The sequence below is a fragment of the Stylophora pistillata genome, chromosome 3 (assembly GCF_964205215.1).
Source record: "Stylophora pistillata chromosome 3, jaStyPist1.2, whole genome shotgun sequence".
Taxonomy (NCBI): domain Eukaryota; kingdom Metazoa; phylum Cnidaria; class Anthozoa; order Scleractinia; family Pocilloporidae; genus Stylophora; species Stylophora pistillata.
In genome coordinates this window covers 1,604,954-1,619,320 of record NC_142521.1, presented here as the reverse complement: position 1 = coordinate 1,619,320, position 14,367 = coordinate 1,604,954, and the positions used below count along the sequence as shown (strand labels likewise).

The following is a 14,367-nucleotide window of genomic DNA, read 5'->3' as shown; positions in this document are numbered from 1 at the left end:
CTCTGAGATGTCTTAGAAGTCAGCGGCTACGCCCATGGATTGCACGATTTTCGTGGAAATTTCATGGTATTTAGCCGGTGCAGTCGATTAAATCGGTTCGTCTCATCTCTAAATTCCATCATTTTACGCAACGTTTCAAAAAGAGCGTTAAGCACATCGATTAAGATGGATCCTTCATTAACAGCGAAAGATCTGCGGAAGATGTTTGTTGATTTCTTTGTAGACAAAAACGAACACACCTTCGTTCCCTCGTCGTCTACAATTCCTCATGATGACCCAACCTTACTGTTTGCGAACGCTGGTATGAATCAGGTAATTTTCGTAGATATCTATGCATTGAAAACTGCTTCAAAGGTCTTTTCTCTTTGCTGTTTACTTGCATCACAGCTCAGGTAATTGGTTATAGCTTTTTTATGTTGAGTGAAGAGTTTTAATTTGAATCACACTTCCAAAAAATATTTCACGTGCTCTTTTGAAATGAACAATTATTTTAAAAGGATTTAAAAACAATTGGTTGTTTCACAGATTTTCTCATAGTTTCCTTATTTTACTGTTTCAACTCTTACCCCTTCTGATCAAGGGTTTTGAAAACGGGAACTGGAAAATCTAGCCATAGACAAAGACAAAAGGACTTCCGTCTAGAAAACCATTCCATTTAATGCGTCTGCCCCTCTTTGGACGGAATTTTCTTTGTGAATGTGAATTTGTTGTTGATATCTGAGGTGGTGCAAAGTGCATCAACCCCTTTGATTGTTAAGATAAAAGTCAAGAGACTTTTTTTTAACTACATAGAAAACGACTTTTTCGGGGGAGGGGGGATGGGGGGTCTGGGGGTCTTGTTCTTCAACCTTGACGGATGATATTGATCGAATTCATTTAAGAGCTACTAGAATTATTTACAACCTACCCCATAGCATCCACAGTGATGACATCATGAACGCTCCACACTGGAACTCTATTGTTTCATTTTACATCAGGAGACTTTTAGTTATTACGTACAATATCTATCATGGAAATAGCATCGAGCCTCTAAATGACTTAATAGTGAAATCCGAGACTCCTTATGACTTAAGAAAATCCCTAAAAGTTAAGGTTCATAGACCAAGAACAGAAATGGGAAGATCTTCGTTTAAGCACAGAGCTGCACTATCCTGGAACCTCCTTCCCGAAGACATGAAGAACTGTTCAAACTTAACTTCCTTCAAGAGAAAACTCAGGGAAAATAAGAGATTTCTGAAATCTATCAGTTTTGCTAAAGCTTCCTGCAGCGTTTCCTACAAATCTGTTGACTTTAAATACTTTTAACATTTACTCCGTATTGTTATTAATATTTATTTCTTTTAATTGTCATTATTTGCATACCATTTTCGGTCTATTCACTAATTAGGTATTTATTAATTGATAGTTTAATTGATGCAGGTCCACATCAGGACGTAATGTCTTGCCTATCCCTCAACCTGCTTTATTAAATAAACTATGATGATGATGATGATGATGATGATGATGATGATGATGATGATGATGATGATGGAAACGGCACGGGTACTCTGCCACCACTTTGACAATTTTCTCCAGGGAGGGGGTAGATTATAAATTGTCTGGCCCAAAATTTTAGATCATTTTCCTGTGTACAACTTAGTAAATCTGTAGGGTCTGTAACAAAGACTAGCTCACAACAGTTTTCAAATCCTGTGGCTTCAACTGTTTAGACCAAACTGTACAATTTTAATCAACCCTCTAATGGCTAAAAAATGCTAGAATCCCAGGAAAAATGTTATTATTAGTAGAGTTGTCATAAAATTGTAAGCTTGAGAATTCACTTAACCATGCTAGAACCAATAAGAAAACTTCTGAATTTTTTCTAAGATTGTTCTATTTTGTTTTCATTATATAGTACAAGCCAATATTTTTGGGGACTGTGGATCCAAACAGTGATCTATCCAAACTCAAACGTGCTGTAAACAGTCAGAAGTGCATTCGTGCAGGAGGCAAACACAATGATTTGGATGATGTGGGGAAGGATGTTTATCATCACACATTTTTTGAAATGCTGGGAAATTGGTCCTTTGGAGATTATTTTAAGGTCAGTTTTTGTGAAATTTGCTTTCACTGGCTGGTGAAATGAGGTAGCTTTTAATTGCTGATGAATAACTGTCTTTTACTTGTATATAATAACCAGAATATAGTCATGCATTTTGTTTTATAAGAGATCACAGATGACATCAAAATATGGTAGGAGCATTAGTGAAGCAATCAGATGCACCCTGTGTGTCTCTCTTTTGTTTTGACCATAAAATAATGTCATCAGTGATCTAGTACAGAACAAACACACATCAATAGGAATCTATTTTATTAGATAAGTGATGGTCATTACAATGACTTGCAGTAGTTTTTTTTCTGGATGATAAACAAAAAGGTATTTAAAATTGTATATTTTGTCACATGTTTAGAAAGGGGCCATTGAGTTTGCTTGGGAGCTGCTGACAGTCAAATATGGGATGCCAAAAGATCGTCTTTATGTTACTTACTTTGGAGGTGCAGAGGGCCTTGAATCTGATGAGGATACCAAACAATTTTGGCTGGACATGGGGTAAGTATGCTCTAAACTGCTCATGCATACTTCCTAGTAAGCTGTTTTCACTTAAATAGCATTTGGACAGATATTGATTTACTGTTAACCACAGCTGTGGAAGTAATTACAACTAGTGGATCTTCTTCACCCTAAATCTTTTCCTGATATTTACACAAAATGTACTCCAAGCTGTCACCATTTCTGTCTGCTGGCAAATACAACTCCCTTTCTTATTTCTTTGAAGAGGCTTGGGAAAAGAGATCTATTTTTCCTCCAAAAGGATATATTACAAAGTACACATAATGTCTTTAAAATTTTGGCAAACTTTGCTAATTTTGAAATTAATTTTATTTGACAGCCTCCCACCTGACAGAGTGCTCCCGTTTGGAATGAAAGACAACTTTTGGGAGATGGGTGACACTGGTCCTTGTGGACCATGCACAGAAATTCATTTTGATCGTATTGGTGGACGTGATGCTGCCTATCTTGTTAACATGGATGACCCAACTGTTCTTGAAGTGTGGAATCTTGTGTTTATTCAGTTTAACAGGTTGGTTTCATAGAAATTAGATGTTAACTTTTTTCTTCTAGTCACCAAAGAGGGACAAAGAGAAATCTGAGTTCCCTTGAAGAATCGAACCTCAGATCTCCAGATTCTGGACTCCTACAGATTCTACTACCGTGTCACAGAGAACTCTATTGTATGCTAGGTTATCAACAGGTTTATATGTGTTTAAGATGTTGGAAATCACAGATTCCAAACGCTGATTTGCATAGAGATTGCGGGTGTTTTGGTTATCTGATTAGTTATTGGACAAGTACTGTCACTTACCTAGCATTTATGAAGTGTAATAAAGAGTTATGGCCAAAATCAAGATATTTTGCTCTTTTAGAAACATTCCTCTCAGTCAATACTATCTGTAATTTACAGCTATATATTATTTATATTATTTAAAGTAATAACCTTTATTGAATCTCACATGAAAGTGTATAAAAAATAAAAAAAACCTTGTATAATAAAATTATAATGTGCTGTTTAGGTAGTCTATATCTCACTTTAAGTCTCTTGACAAAGGAAATGCAAAGTCTTCAAAAGTTCAGATATATAAATGATAATATAAAATGTTAAGATAGGGTAATTTCTAGAAATTATCCAATATCGCTTTAATTGTTGAGGATAGAATATCAACTCAAATACATTTAAAAGAAAGGTCTAATCTCATATAATCTAACAAAGACAGCAAGAGCTTTTCAGAAAAGTGCTTCTTGAGAAAAAAAATTGTAGGGGCAGTGGGAATTAATTTTTTCTAATTAGTGTGCCCTGTTGTAAAATGGTATGCATTGGCTCTAGATCAAAACTGTGGGAAATTTTGATCTTTTTTTTATTTTTTTATTTTTTTATTGAGTTCTAGAAAAGGCAGATGGTTCCTAATAAATAATTTGTTCTTATAAAAGTGTGTTACATTTTATTTACTGTAGAGAAACAGATGGGAGTCTTAAATCTTTGCCCAACAAACACGTGGACACTGGTATGGGATTGGAGCGTCTAACATCAATCACCCAGGGAAAGATGTCCAACTATGACACTGATTTATTTCAGCCATTCTTTGAAGCGATTCATAAGGTATTTCGCTCATTATCCTCAAATATCCTCTCTGTTTGAAAAGTTAGGAGATCAACGTATTTTAAAATTAATATTGTTTGGTTTATATCAGGGCACTGGTGTCAGACCATATACAGGTCTTGTTGGAGCTGAAGACAAAGATGGTGTTGACATGGCTTACAGAGTTGTGGCTGATCATGTCAGAACATTAACCATGGCTATTACTGATGGTGGAAAACCTGACAACACTGGTAGAGGGTGAGGCTTTGTTGAATTTGCTTACCAACAGCAAATTTTCAAGAATTTGTTCATGGTGTCCCATCATACCTGTCCTATCAGAGCAACTACCTCAGCATCATGGCCCACTCTCTCTCTCCGCCCACTCCCTCTCCGCCCACTCTCTCTCCACCCACTATCTCTCCGCCCCAAGGTGCTGTTATAGAGAGAGTTAAGCTATAACACTTTATTTTCCTTTCTTTATCTTTCTAAATTTGTTTTTGTTTTTGTTTTTCGTTACAAAGCTAAAAATACGTATATGAGAACGATCCTTCGCAGTAAAGCACTATTTGAGCAATAGTGAAAATCAGACCTGAAAAAAATTTCAGGCCTGTACGGGACTCGAACCACTGACCTCTGCGATACTAGTGATAGCGATATTATCTATATATAATTTTTTTCAGGTCTGATTTTCACTATTGCTCAAATAGTGCTTTACTGCGAAGGATCGTTCTCATATACGTCTCATAACCGCAGTTCACACATATGTTTCAAAAGCTAAAAATAGTAGTAACAATACATACAAAATTGAGATTACTTAAGATGTAAATGTACTCAAAATGTTCAAACTCAGGAAATAGGGAAATGAGAGAATCTGTGTTCTTTTTCCATATTCAGTTAGTTGTGAAAAATGTCTTTTTTTAGGTATGTGCTAAGACGTATCCTTAGAAGATGTGTTCGTTTTGGAACAGAAAAACTTAACATGCCTCCAGGATTCATAGCCTCACTGGTGGAAGTGGCTGTGGAAACTCTGGTCAGTGGTTTCAACCATTGCACATTGCATATATTGTAGACTTTTATGCAGACCTTCAATTGATAGGGTACTTTTGTTAGACATACAATCAAATGAGTAACTGCTGGAAGTCATTTCCAAAGAGAATTTATCTGATTTTGCTAGAAATTGGAAGAGACAATTGTTGATAAATGCTTAATTGATTTATAGGGTGACTTCTTTCCTGAAGTGAAGAAAGATCCTCAACAGGTAAGAACGGCATATTTTGTCTTGATTGAAATATATTGTTTATTAATGCCCAAGTTGCAGATGGAGGTTAGGTGCCCCAGGGGCTTAGGGACTGCAACCAAAGTCACACCCAAGACGCTAGAACACCTGACTGGCCTATCCTCAAGGATGGCATTGCCACACTATAGTACAGCCAACACAATGCAAGCACATGGGAGAACAATGCATGTACTGATAAGGATAATAGCTGGACATGGCCCACCCCAGGCAAAGGACAGCCACAATGTTGATGCAGTGCTACCAAACACACACAAATGCTAACAGAAAGCTAATATGCTAACAGTGTGCCAGCGGAATGCTACTGACCAGACTAGCCCCTAGTCATTAACTATGTTAAATTCCATTTTAAAATATTTAATTCAATTGATAATTTGATAATTATTTGATCAGTAACCTACTTCTGATTTGGAGAAATGAAAGTTGATGACAAGTTTGATTTAGAAGGTTGTGTGAAAAAATATTACCTGTTAGTGTATGAGCAATGGCAATGTCTTGATCATGGTTTTCATTGCAATTTGAAACAGGTAAAGGATGTTATCAATGAAGAAGAAACAATGTTTCTCAAAACTCTTGCCAGGGGAAGAAGACTTTTTGACAGAACAGTGAGCCAGCTGACAGATAATTTTATCCCTGGGGATGTGGCTTGGAGATTGTATGATACATATGGCTTCCCTGTGGACCTGACGCAACTCATGGCCGAGGAACGAGGATTGACTGTAGACATGAATGTTTACGAGGAATCTAAGAAGAAAGCCCAGGTTAGTGGTTTTCATTTGCTTTTCCCTCTGACTCCTGGGAATGCAAGGGTTGAAGTGACCAAAGAGGAAATTCTCTTTACCAAGTTAATACATTTCCAAGCAGAAGGATGATGAGAAAAGGGGAAATAATCTAACAAAGGACATCATCTCATAGAACAACAAATTCTCATGGCTAAGGTGACAAGAAATGTTCAGGAGACAGAGTAGAGGATTTATTTAATATTTGGATTTTTAAGGTGAAAGTTTGTTTCTAAAGAAGGGACATGCAGGGGACTTCAAAATTTCTGACACATCAAATACTGGCTTCCCTAACATAAGCTTTACAGTACATGGATATCCTTATTTCAAAAGTACAGATTTCGTTGTGTCAGATTTTTCTTAATGATTGCTTCCTTGACTCTTCATAGGAAATTGCTCGAGGAAAAGGCTCTGGAAGTGATGATGCTATCACTCTTGATGTCCATGCTATAAACAAGTTACAAAAAGATTTAAACCTTGAACCAACCAACGAGAAGTCCAAGTATATCTACACATCAGACAAGGAAGGAAATTATGGTAAAATAATCCCTTACCACTGTGCTGTTAATTTGGACACAATGTCCTACCATGTCCATTTACCAGTCATCTTCAAGCTGATCTATTTTCAGGGACAAATTAAGCCTTAACCACACATTATTTACCTCTGAATGATGACATATGATAGCATCTCTTGTGTTTTGCAGTGTTTGAGCCTGTGATAGGAACAGTGAAAGCAATCATATTTGAGAAGGAGTTTGTCAATGAAGTAATCAGTGGAAGCCATTGTGGAGTGGTCTTGGACAGAACATGCTTTTATGCTGAGCAAGGAGGGCAGATATACGACCAAGGATTTATGGTCAAAGAGGGTGATGATGTGAGTGGTCAGATGGCAAAATGAAATTTTCACTGAAATTAATTTCAGCGATCACAGATTGGGAATGTCATCAATAATTGTTGATCAGAGCAAAATATTTCAATAGTGGTGATATATTCCATCGTTATCTGGTTTTGCATGTTGTCAGATGAAAATCTCAACCTTTTTGTACGAAAATGAATGTTTTGTTTCTTACAGGAAGTGGAATTTTCAGTCACCAATGTGCAGGTTCATGGTGGATATGTACTTCATGTAGGAGCAGTAGAAGGTACCCTGAGAGTTGGAGACGAGATGAAATGTCAGATAGACGAGGTAATTTGACAAGTGCTGTATTTTAACTCGCCAAAATCTCTGTTGTAGCCCGCAAAATGCGTCACAATGTCCAACAAAGGGATAATAATAGAATTATTGTGGCAAATAGCTTTAGAAAAGTGATGAGTGTCAATATTTTTTTCACAACAGCAAAGGCGAAGACTGACAATGAACAATCACACCGCCACTCATGTACTGAACTTCGCGCTCAGAAAACATCTAGGAGACGCTGACCAGAGAGGCTCACTTGTCGCACCTGACAAACTCAGATTTGATTTCACTGCTAAGGTTTGTTCCACTGCCAACCTTTGAAACCCTCATGGAGGCTAACTTCTAGTTTCTCCTTCTATTATAACCCTCGAATCAAAAGTTAAGGTTAGAATGAAGGAAATGATCCTGAATTTAAGAAGCTCTTGATTGTAAAACAAATATTCCTTGTCACTACCATAGGATTTGAGAAGAGAACTGTGGAAAAAATATGAAAGCTAATTTTAGTTTTAATGGTTTGAATGGAAGATTATGTTGCAGGAGGTACCTTGTAGCATGAAAATCTGCGGAAATGTGGATTGTCCTTCATCCTTAAAGATACGTTCCCGCAAAATTTCCATGCTGCACGATAATCCATTAGGATTTGAAAATTTCGTTTTGGTTTTTTTCTCTTCCACAGGGCGCAATGACAACAGAGCAGATCAAGAATACTGAACTAACAAGCCAGGACATTGTGTCAAGGAGCTTGGACGTATTTGCCAAAGAATCATCTCTGGCCACTGCTAAAGATATTCAAGGTCTCAGGGCGATTTTTGAAGAGGTGAGTACTAAATGTCTTGGCTCATATCAAGAGAGATTTTCGTCCTCTCAGGTCCTTTCCCTTAATAACATAGTGCGGACACTTGGCTATGAGCAAGTCTTCATTAAAAGCGCTGCAGGACGGTCGTAACTTGAATGGATACTCCAAAATCAAGTTTCCGAGTAAGGACGGAACCTATTACTTCCGTTTTATTTCCGTTTAATTTCCGAACTATTCTCGTTCAGGTTCGGTCCTCGTGACGTTTAATTTGCGACCGCTGTAGGACAGGTTTTTCCGCCCGCGGGAAGGTTTGAGACGTGTCGGGGAGAGGTTTGCAAGGAGTCTGGAAACAATTATCAGAGTGTTAGACACTTGCAGACCTCTCAACGGCTCGCGTTACCCTAGATCTCTTACTTCCCTTCCGTCTCGGGGACGGAAACGCTCGTGCCAAAACACTAATAATCGGAGCTGAAGCAGTCAAGAAGGCAACGCCTTGGAAGACGTCGATAAAAAGTTGTTTTCATATCTATAGTTGGAACCGTCTCTTACGGTGCCACACCTCAACTTTATGTGAGCAGCTTTGAGTTCAAAATGAAAACTTGGATAATTTTCCATCGCGGTTTCCGTTGGATTGCGTTACCCGCCCTTTTTATAACTGGGCCCTGCCCATCAGATCTTTTAGTTTCCCACGTCCTCATTGCCGTCGCCGCCGAGGTTTGCATATTGTCCCTAACAAGGGTGAACTCGCACGCTAAGAGGACACCCACAGGATTCCACGTTAGTGTCCACTAACAATAGTCTTCTTTTGCAGCCGTTCTTGGGGACCCAACGGAACCAAAGGGGAGGGGGGGTGGGGTAAGGCGTTGCGTGACATTTCATAGAACGACTGTAAAGGGACTTGCTTTACGTTGGTTCGTTTTACAGAAAATCAAGGAGAAACTAATAAAAATGCCATTTATTTGTTTCTCCTTTATTTTCTGTAAAATTTTTCAAGGAAGTTTTTTTTTTTGTGACTAACCATTTCTCACGGTGCCACCGTTACTCTCATGGAGAAGAAAGAGTCGAAGCAAAAGTTTTCTAAAGAAGAAAGAAACCACAACGACGATGGATAATAGATCAAAAGTGGGAGTGAGACCAACAAACTATTATCTTAACGCAAATTACAAATTTAAACGTTAAAGTCGATTTTTTTCAAGGTTAGCAGGCTAATGTTGGTTTAATGTGGAGAACACTGTTTTCACTCACTGATCGATTTTATTGCTGATTAGGTTTATCCCGATCCAGTGCGCGTGTTGTCAATTGGTGCATCATTCGAGGAGCTTCAGGACGATCCACAGGCTGGATACAAGTATTCTGTGGAGTTTTGTGGAGGAACGTAAGGAATATTTCACTTGATAAGTACACTGTTCTTTTTTAATTAAGTCCTTTTAACAAAGGAGTCAATTATGTGTATTTATTTATATTCTAGTTATCAGTCGAAGTAATTCCAGAGACATGCATGGAGTTTTACGTATATTGACAAAGCGCCCTTCGATCGAGTGATACGGCCAATAGCCAATGAGAACTCGGAGTTGATTCATGCAAGCTGTTTTAAGCGCGGGAAAACGCAAATGACCCCGACACGGTTGGGTTTAACTTTGCATCTGATTGGTTGAGAAGGCGGGGCGAGTTTTCTTGCCCAATCACACAGCTAGGTAGAAAAAAAATCAAAACAATCCCAGCAGTCCCGAATTGCGTTTGATACTCAATCGGGAATAACTCTTGCTGTCGTCCTAAATGTCTCCTACCATTTCTCGTCAGGCATCTGCAGAACACAGGACACATGAAATCATTCGTCCTCGTTTCAGAAGAAGCCATTTCTAAAGGAATTAGAAGAATTGTGGCTTTAACAGGGCCCGAAGCTCTGAGGGCCGAGAAAAAATGTCACTCGTTGGAAGAGAGAGTTGAAAATGTTCAGAATTTGGTGGACGAAAAGATGAAGGACGGTGGGCTTAACATTAAAGAAACTTCACAGGAAATCACAAGAATTAGCGAGGTAAGAAATAATCCTTTTTTAATGTTTTGCATCAGTACGGCGATCAATTTTCTTCCACCAGCGTTTAGGTTATTGTGTTATGTTTATTGTAATAGAAAGAAAATTTTTCTTGAAGCGTGTTCCATTATAACCTTCACCATGGGGAAGTTTCTTCTGATCAATTATTAGCAAGTCGGGCTGCTTACGAGACTGACTCACATTACTGTTCCCTCTGTCTGCTTCCTCCCTTCGCCCTTTTACTGTTACCCATATATTCCCTTAAGAAGAGCGAGGTTCTGTGAGAATAAAGTTTCTTTTCTGATAGTACAGTTCCAATTGAGTGTCGAACAAGCAAAGTCCCGATGACCAATCAGAATAAAGGTAACATCATTAGCCAGTGGGAGCTCAAAATGATAACAAGCAAACTGTTTGAAGCGCGGGAAAACACAGATGATCAAGTCACGATTTTTTTTAGTTTTTTATCTGATTGGTTGAGAGGATGGCACGATTTTTTTGGACAAATCACAAGGAAGAGTTACGATGAACCAAGGCAGTCCCGGGTTACTTCCAACACTCAAATGAAAACTGCTCCAACGCAGAGTTCCACAGCGTGCTCACACTTTCGCCCACTGCATCTCAAATTGTGCTTCTTGGAATGTAGCATGAATTGTGTTAAACTGAAAACGTATATCACTTTTTTCAGCTGAAGAATAAAGCAGTATTTTGAATATTGACGTTTGTTTGTCCTTTGTAAGGATATATCTGCAGCTGTCATTTCGGCGTGGCGTAAAGATGAAATGAGATCCAAACTGAAAGTTGTCAAGAAACTTGTTGACGACGCCGACAAAGCTAAAAAAACCATCTTGCAGCAACAGGTAAGTCATATTGAGCATGTGAAAAGTTGCCTGAAGTGTCTGCTGACAAATAAAAGGACATTGGTTGGGAGAACAAAACATTTGATGCAGAAAAACTGATTCTTGATTTAAAGCCAAGTTCTCGATAAGCAAACTACAAGAAGCGTGTACTCATCGGTGAGATGTTGTTTTTTAACATTTAATTTCTAAACAGCAGGGATGTCGCCAAATACGCTAAAGCTTTCCCACCTAAAGATACAGACACTGGGAAATCCTGCATTAATGTCTTACTTGGGCCACGGGAGCGCGACATTAGAAGTTAAGAATAAAAGTAGATAGATGTGAAGAAGTGATAAGGATTTTTTAATTCAATGGCATGACTATCCTAGTCTTGTAACTCAGTTGGAGAATGAGTGCGAATAAAGAACTTGCTGTAAACTTATTTAAATGTCTTTTTTCTTAGGCGATTGATAAGGCTAAAGGTATCGTGGAAGCAGATCCTAACAGATCATTTGTTGTTGATGTGTTTGATGCTGGTTCAAACTCTAAGGTGAGTGACATTTACTATGCGGTTCGCTTAACACGAGTGCAAATTAAAAAAAAGCACGGGCGCGCTGTCAAAATCTTGTCTGTCTTGGCTTTCTGTGATGCTTTTTTTAAGTAAAGTATTAGTTATAACATGATTTCTCTAGTAATTTGGTGCAAATAAATTGTAAATTTTCAAAATCCACAACTTTTGTTGGTTTGAAGAATTTACTCCTACTTATTAACACCAAATCGCACTCGAAATCTTGTTATTACCCATCCAAATCTTAGTGGGTATATTTTTCATAATTCCCAAAATTTCCCTGTATATTTTTAATTTAAGATTCTTGACGCTGCCATGAAACAGTTCAAAAGTTTGGCTCCGAAAATGGCCGCTCTTCTTTTCAGTGTGGATGAAGAAAACTCCAAGATCATCTGCTTGGCTCAAGTGCCCAAGGTTTGTTAAAGGGTTAAATTGATCTAGACACCATATATTTTTATTCCCGCTATTGAAAAGTGTATTTTAAAGTTAACTTTTTCAGCGTTTTGCTATTCCAAAGAGTAACATGATCTTTCGAAATTTGTCCCCAAATATGCTAAAACATTTCAAAATTTTTGCATGAGGTATAGGGGAATCCTTGTTTACAATATTTGCCTCATTAGCATAAGCAATTCAGATTCTGATGGAGCTAAAACTAAATCAGTTCTGAATATCGAAAGGTCAAAGTACGATCAACTCGGCCAATGAATACGAGCCTGATGCACTGAATACTTTTTGTGTAACACGGGTTTAAAAACTCAAAATTTTATGTAGAATGTATGAGCTCATTAGCGCTTTTGCCACCCAGAAATTTTGCAGTATTTGATGGACTATTTCTCCTTGAATATTACACCCAAAGAGCTAAACATTTCACCATGTACTAAGGTTTTCTTGCTCTTTAGCTGCCTGAAGTCAATTTTTATCTAACATGCTTCCTTCTTTACGCAAAGCCGTATGCAAATGAGCACAAATGTAAACAATGACGTCAGCATGAATCCGCATATTGGATCAATTTCAAGTGTATTGGAGAAAGTTTCGAATATTTTCATGTTCATCTTTGAAATCACAGAACTCGGACAGAGTCATGATTTTTTCATATGTACTTTGCGATAGGCTGAGATGAACATTATATGGTTCATCTTCGATCTCAGATTTTTTATTTCATCCAATCTCAGTGGTCATAAGCCAATTGTTCACCTTCAACAGAATGCTGCTCTGAAACTGCTCGTTTAGCATGACTATTAAGAACTAACTGGTCATTCATGTTACTAAAAAGTGTCACGCGAGGGATTCTGAAATCACTATGAGGTCTCATAGTTTTTTCTTACTGTTGATTTACAGGAAGCGATTGCGCGCGGTCTGAAGGCAGATGAATGGGTAAAGTCAGTGTCCGAACTGATTGGTGGAAAATGTGGCGGGAAGGACCTGTCTGCGCAGGGATCTGGGCCCAACGTTGGCTGTGTAAAGAAAGCTGTAGAGACTGCGACAAATTTTGCGCAACAAAAACTTTAAACTTCATGACAACTAAGCTCAATTTAGGAAATTTCGATGCAATCGAAATCGAAGACGTATGCTTCAATGCAATAGTATTTAAATGTTTTGCGAGGTAAGACAGATAGTCGTGGAGCAAAGCAAACACAGAATATGTTTGGTAGTAGCAGTATTAAGTGGGGAAAACTTTAAAACCAGAGGAATCGAAACTCGCCACAAGGCTGCTCTGTCGATTTTCGATCCTGTAAATTTCACCGCCCAATTTTACGTGGTACTGAAAACTGGTTAATATTCCGACTACGAAGTAAAGAACTAGTTAACTAGCTAACGCAGAGTTATAATAATTAAAAATAACCGATTTAAAAGAAGCTAAGGTCAAAAAGCTCAAATCTAGTTCATCTGCTAAACAATTCCAAATTCTACTAGTTCTAATGAGGAAGGATTTTTGGTGCGTACTTGTTTTACACTTCTTAATTATGTATTTATTAACATTACTGGTTGAGGATCTAGCATGTCTCCCGTATTTGCGAACTTCAGGTTGGACAGAGGAGTTCACGTTAACAACGGCCGTGTGTCAATTTGAAAAAAAAGGATTAGATCTAAAATTTCATGCCAGTAACAAATAGGTATTAGGTTTAGGGTGTGTAAGCGAGACTTATAGCTTATATTAGAAGAATAAGGTAATTTTAAGATAAACTTAGTCGCGCGTCTTTGGGTACGCTCAAGCTTGACAATGTGCTCGATGGACTGTGGGACTTCCCTGTCGTGCCGTTTGTATTTTATTCAATGGTGATACTCTAAGGAGAAACTAGAAGCCAATCGCTTAGGCCTTTATAGATTATGCTCGCATAATTTTTGGCATAATTTGAGCAAACTTGCATAATTTCTGCCAAGTAGCAATGCTAGCACAATTCGCATATTTTGATAATAATTATCGGATCATTTTTGATGCTACAATTTGATCATTGTTCATCTCTACTCCCAAGCACTTGGTGACGTTATTCGATATTTTAAGTTTTAGTTCAAGTAGTAGCATTTGTAGTTCACTGTGAATCACTGAGCGGCGTCTGAAAAAGTGTGAGCCCGGGTTAACATAAACCACGTGTTTATTTGAATTTCATTGTGGATTTGTTGCATTTCTTTCTTGTAGACCAACGGCTTCTTATTAAAAAATGAATTTTTTGGACTTATTTGCAATTTTTTCAAAGAGCATAATTTTAGT

The 14,367-nt window shown here is 37.9% G+C and overlaps 1 protein-coding gene across 2 annotated transcripts; it reads left to right on the top strand.

Moving 5' to 3' along the window:
• Window positions 1–33: 33 nt before the first annotated feature.
• LOC111329568 (alanine--tRNA ligase, cytoplasmic) lies at window positions 34–14,331 on the top strand. Of its 2 annotated transcripts, XM_022934300.2 has the most exons (20): window positions 38–312; window positions 1,895–2,083; window positions 2,451–2,590; window positions 2,931–3,122; window positions 4,052–4,196; window positions 4,288–4,433; window positions 5,097–5,205; window positions 5,395–5,433; window positions 5,997–6,230; window positions 6,638–6,785; window positions 6,953–7,122; window positions 7,321–7,434; window positions 7,585–7,722; window positions 8,102–8,242; window positions 9,490–9,596; window positions 10,022–10,256; window positions 10,991–11,110; window positions 11,553–11,639; window positions 11,958–12,071; window positions 12,996–14,331. In XM_022934300.2, the coding sequence occupies exons 1-20, from the start codon at window positions 64–66 to the stop codon at window positions 13,164–13,166; spliced, it is 2,988 nt and encodes a 995-aa protein (XP_022790035.2). In that variant the 5' UTR covers window positions 38–63; the 3' UTR covers window positions 13,167–14,331. The 2 variants fall into 2 exon arrangements, with proteins under 2 accessions (XP_088611310.1, XP_022790035.2); XM_088755184.1 differs by lacking the exons at window positions 11,553–11,639; window positions 11,958–12,071; window positions 12,996–14,331 and having other exon boundaries at window positions 34–312; window positions 10,561–11,033.
• Window positions 14,332–14,367: the final 36 nt, after the last annotated feature.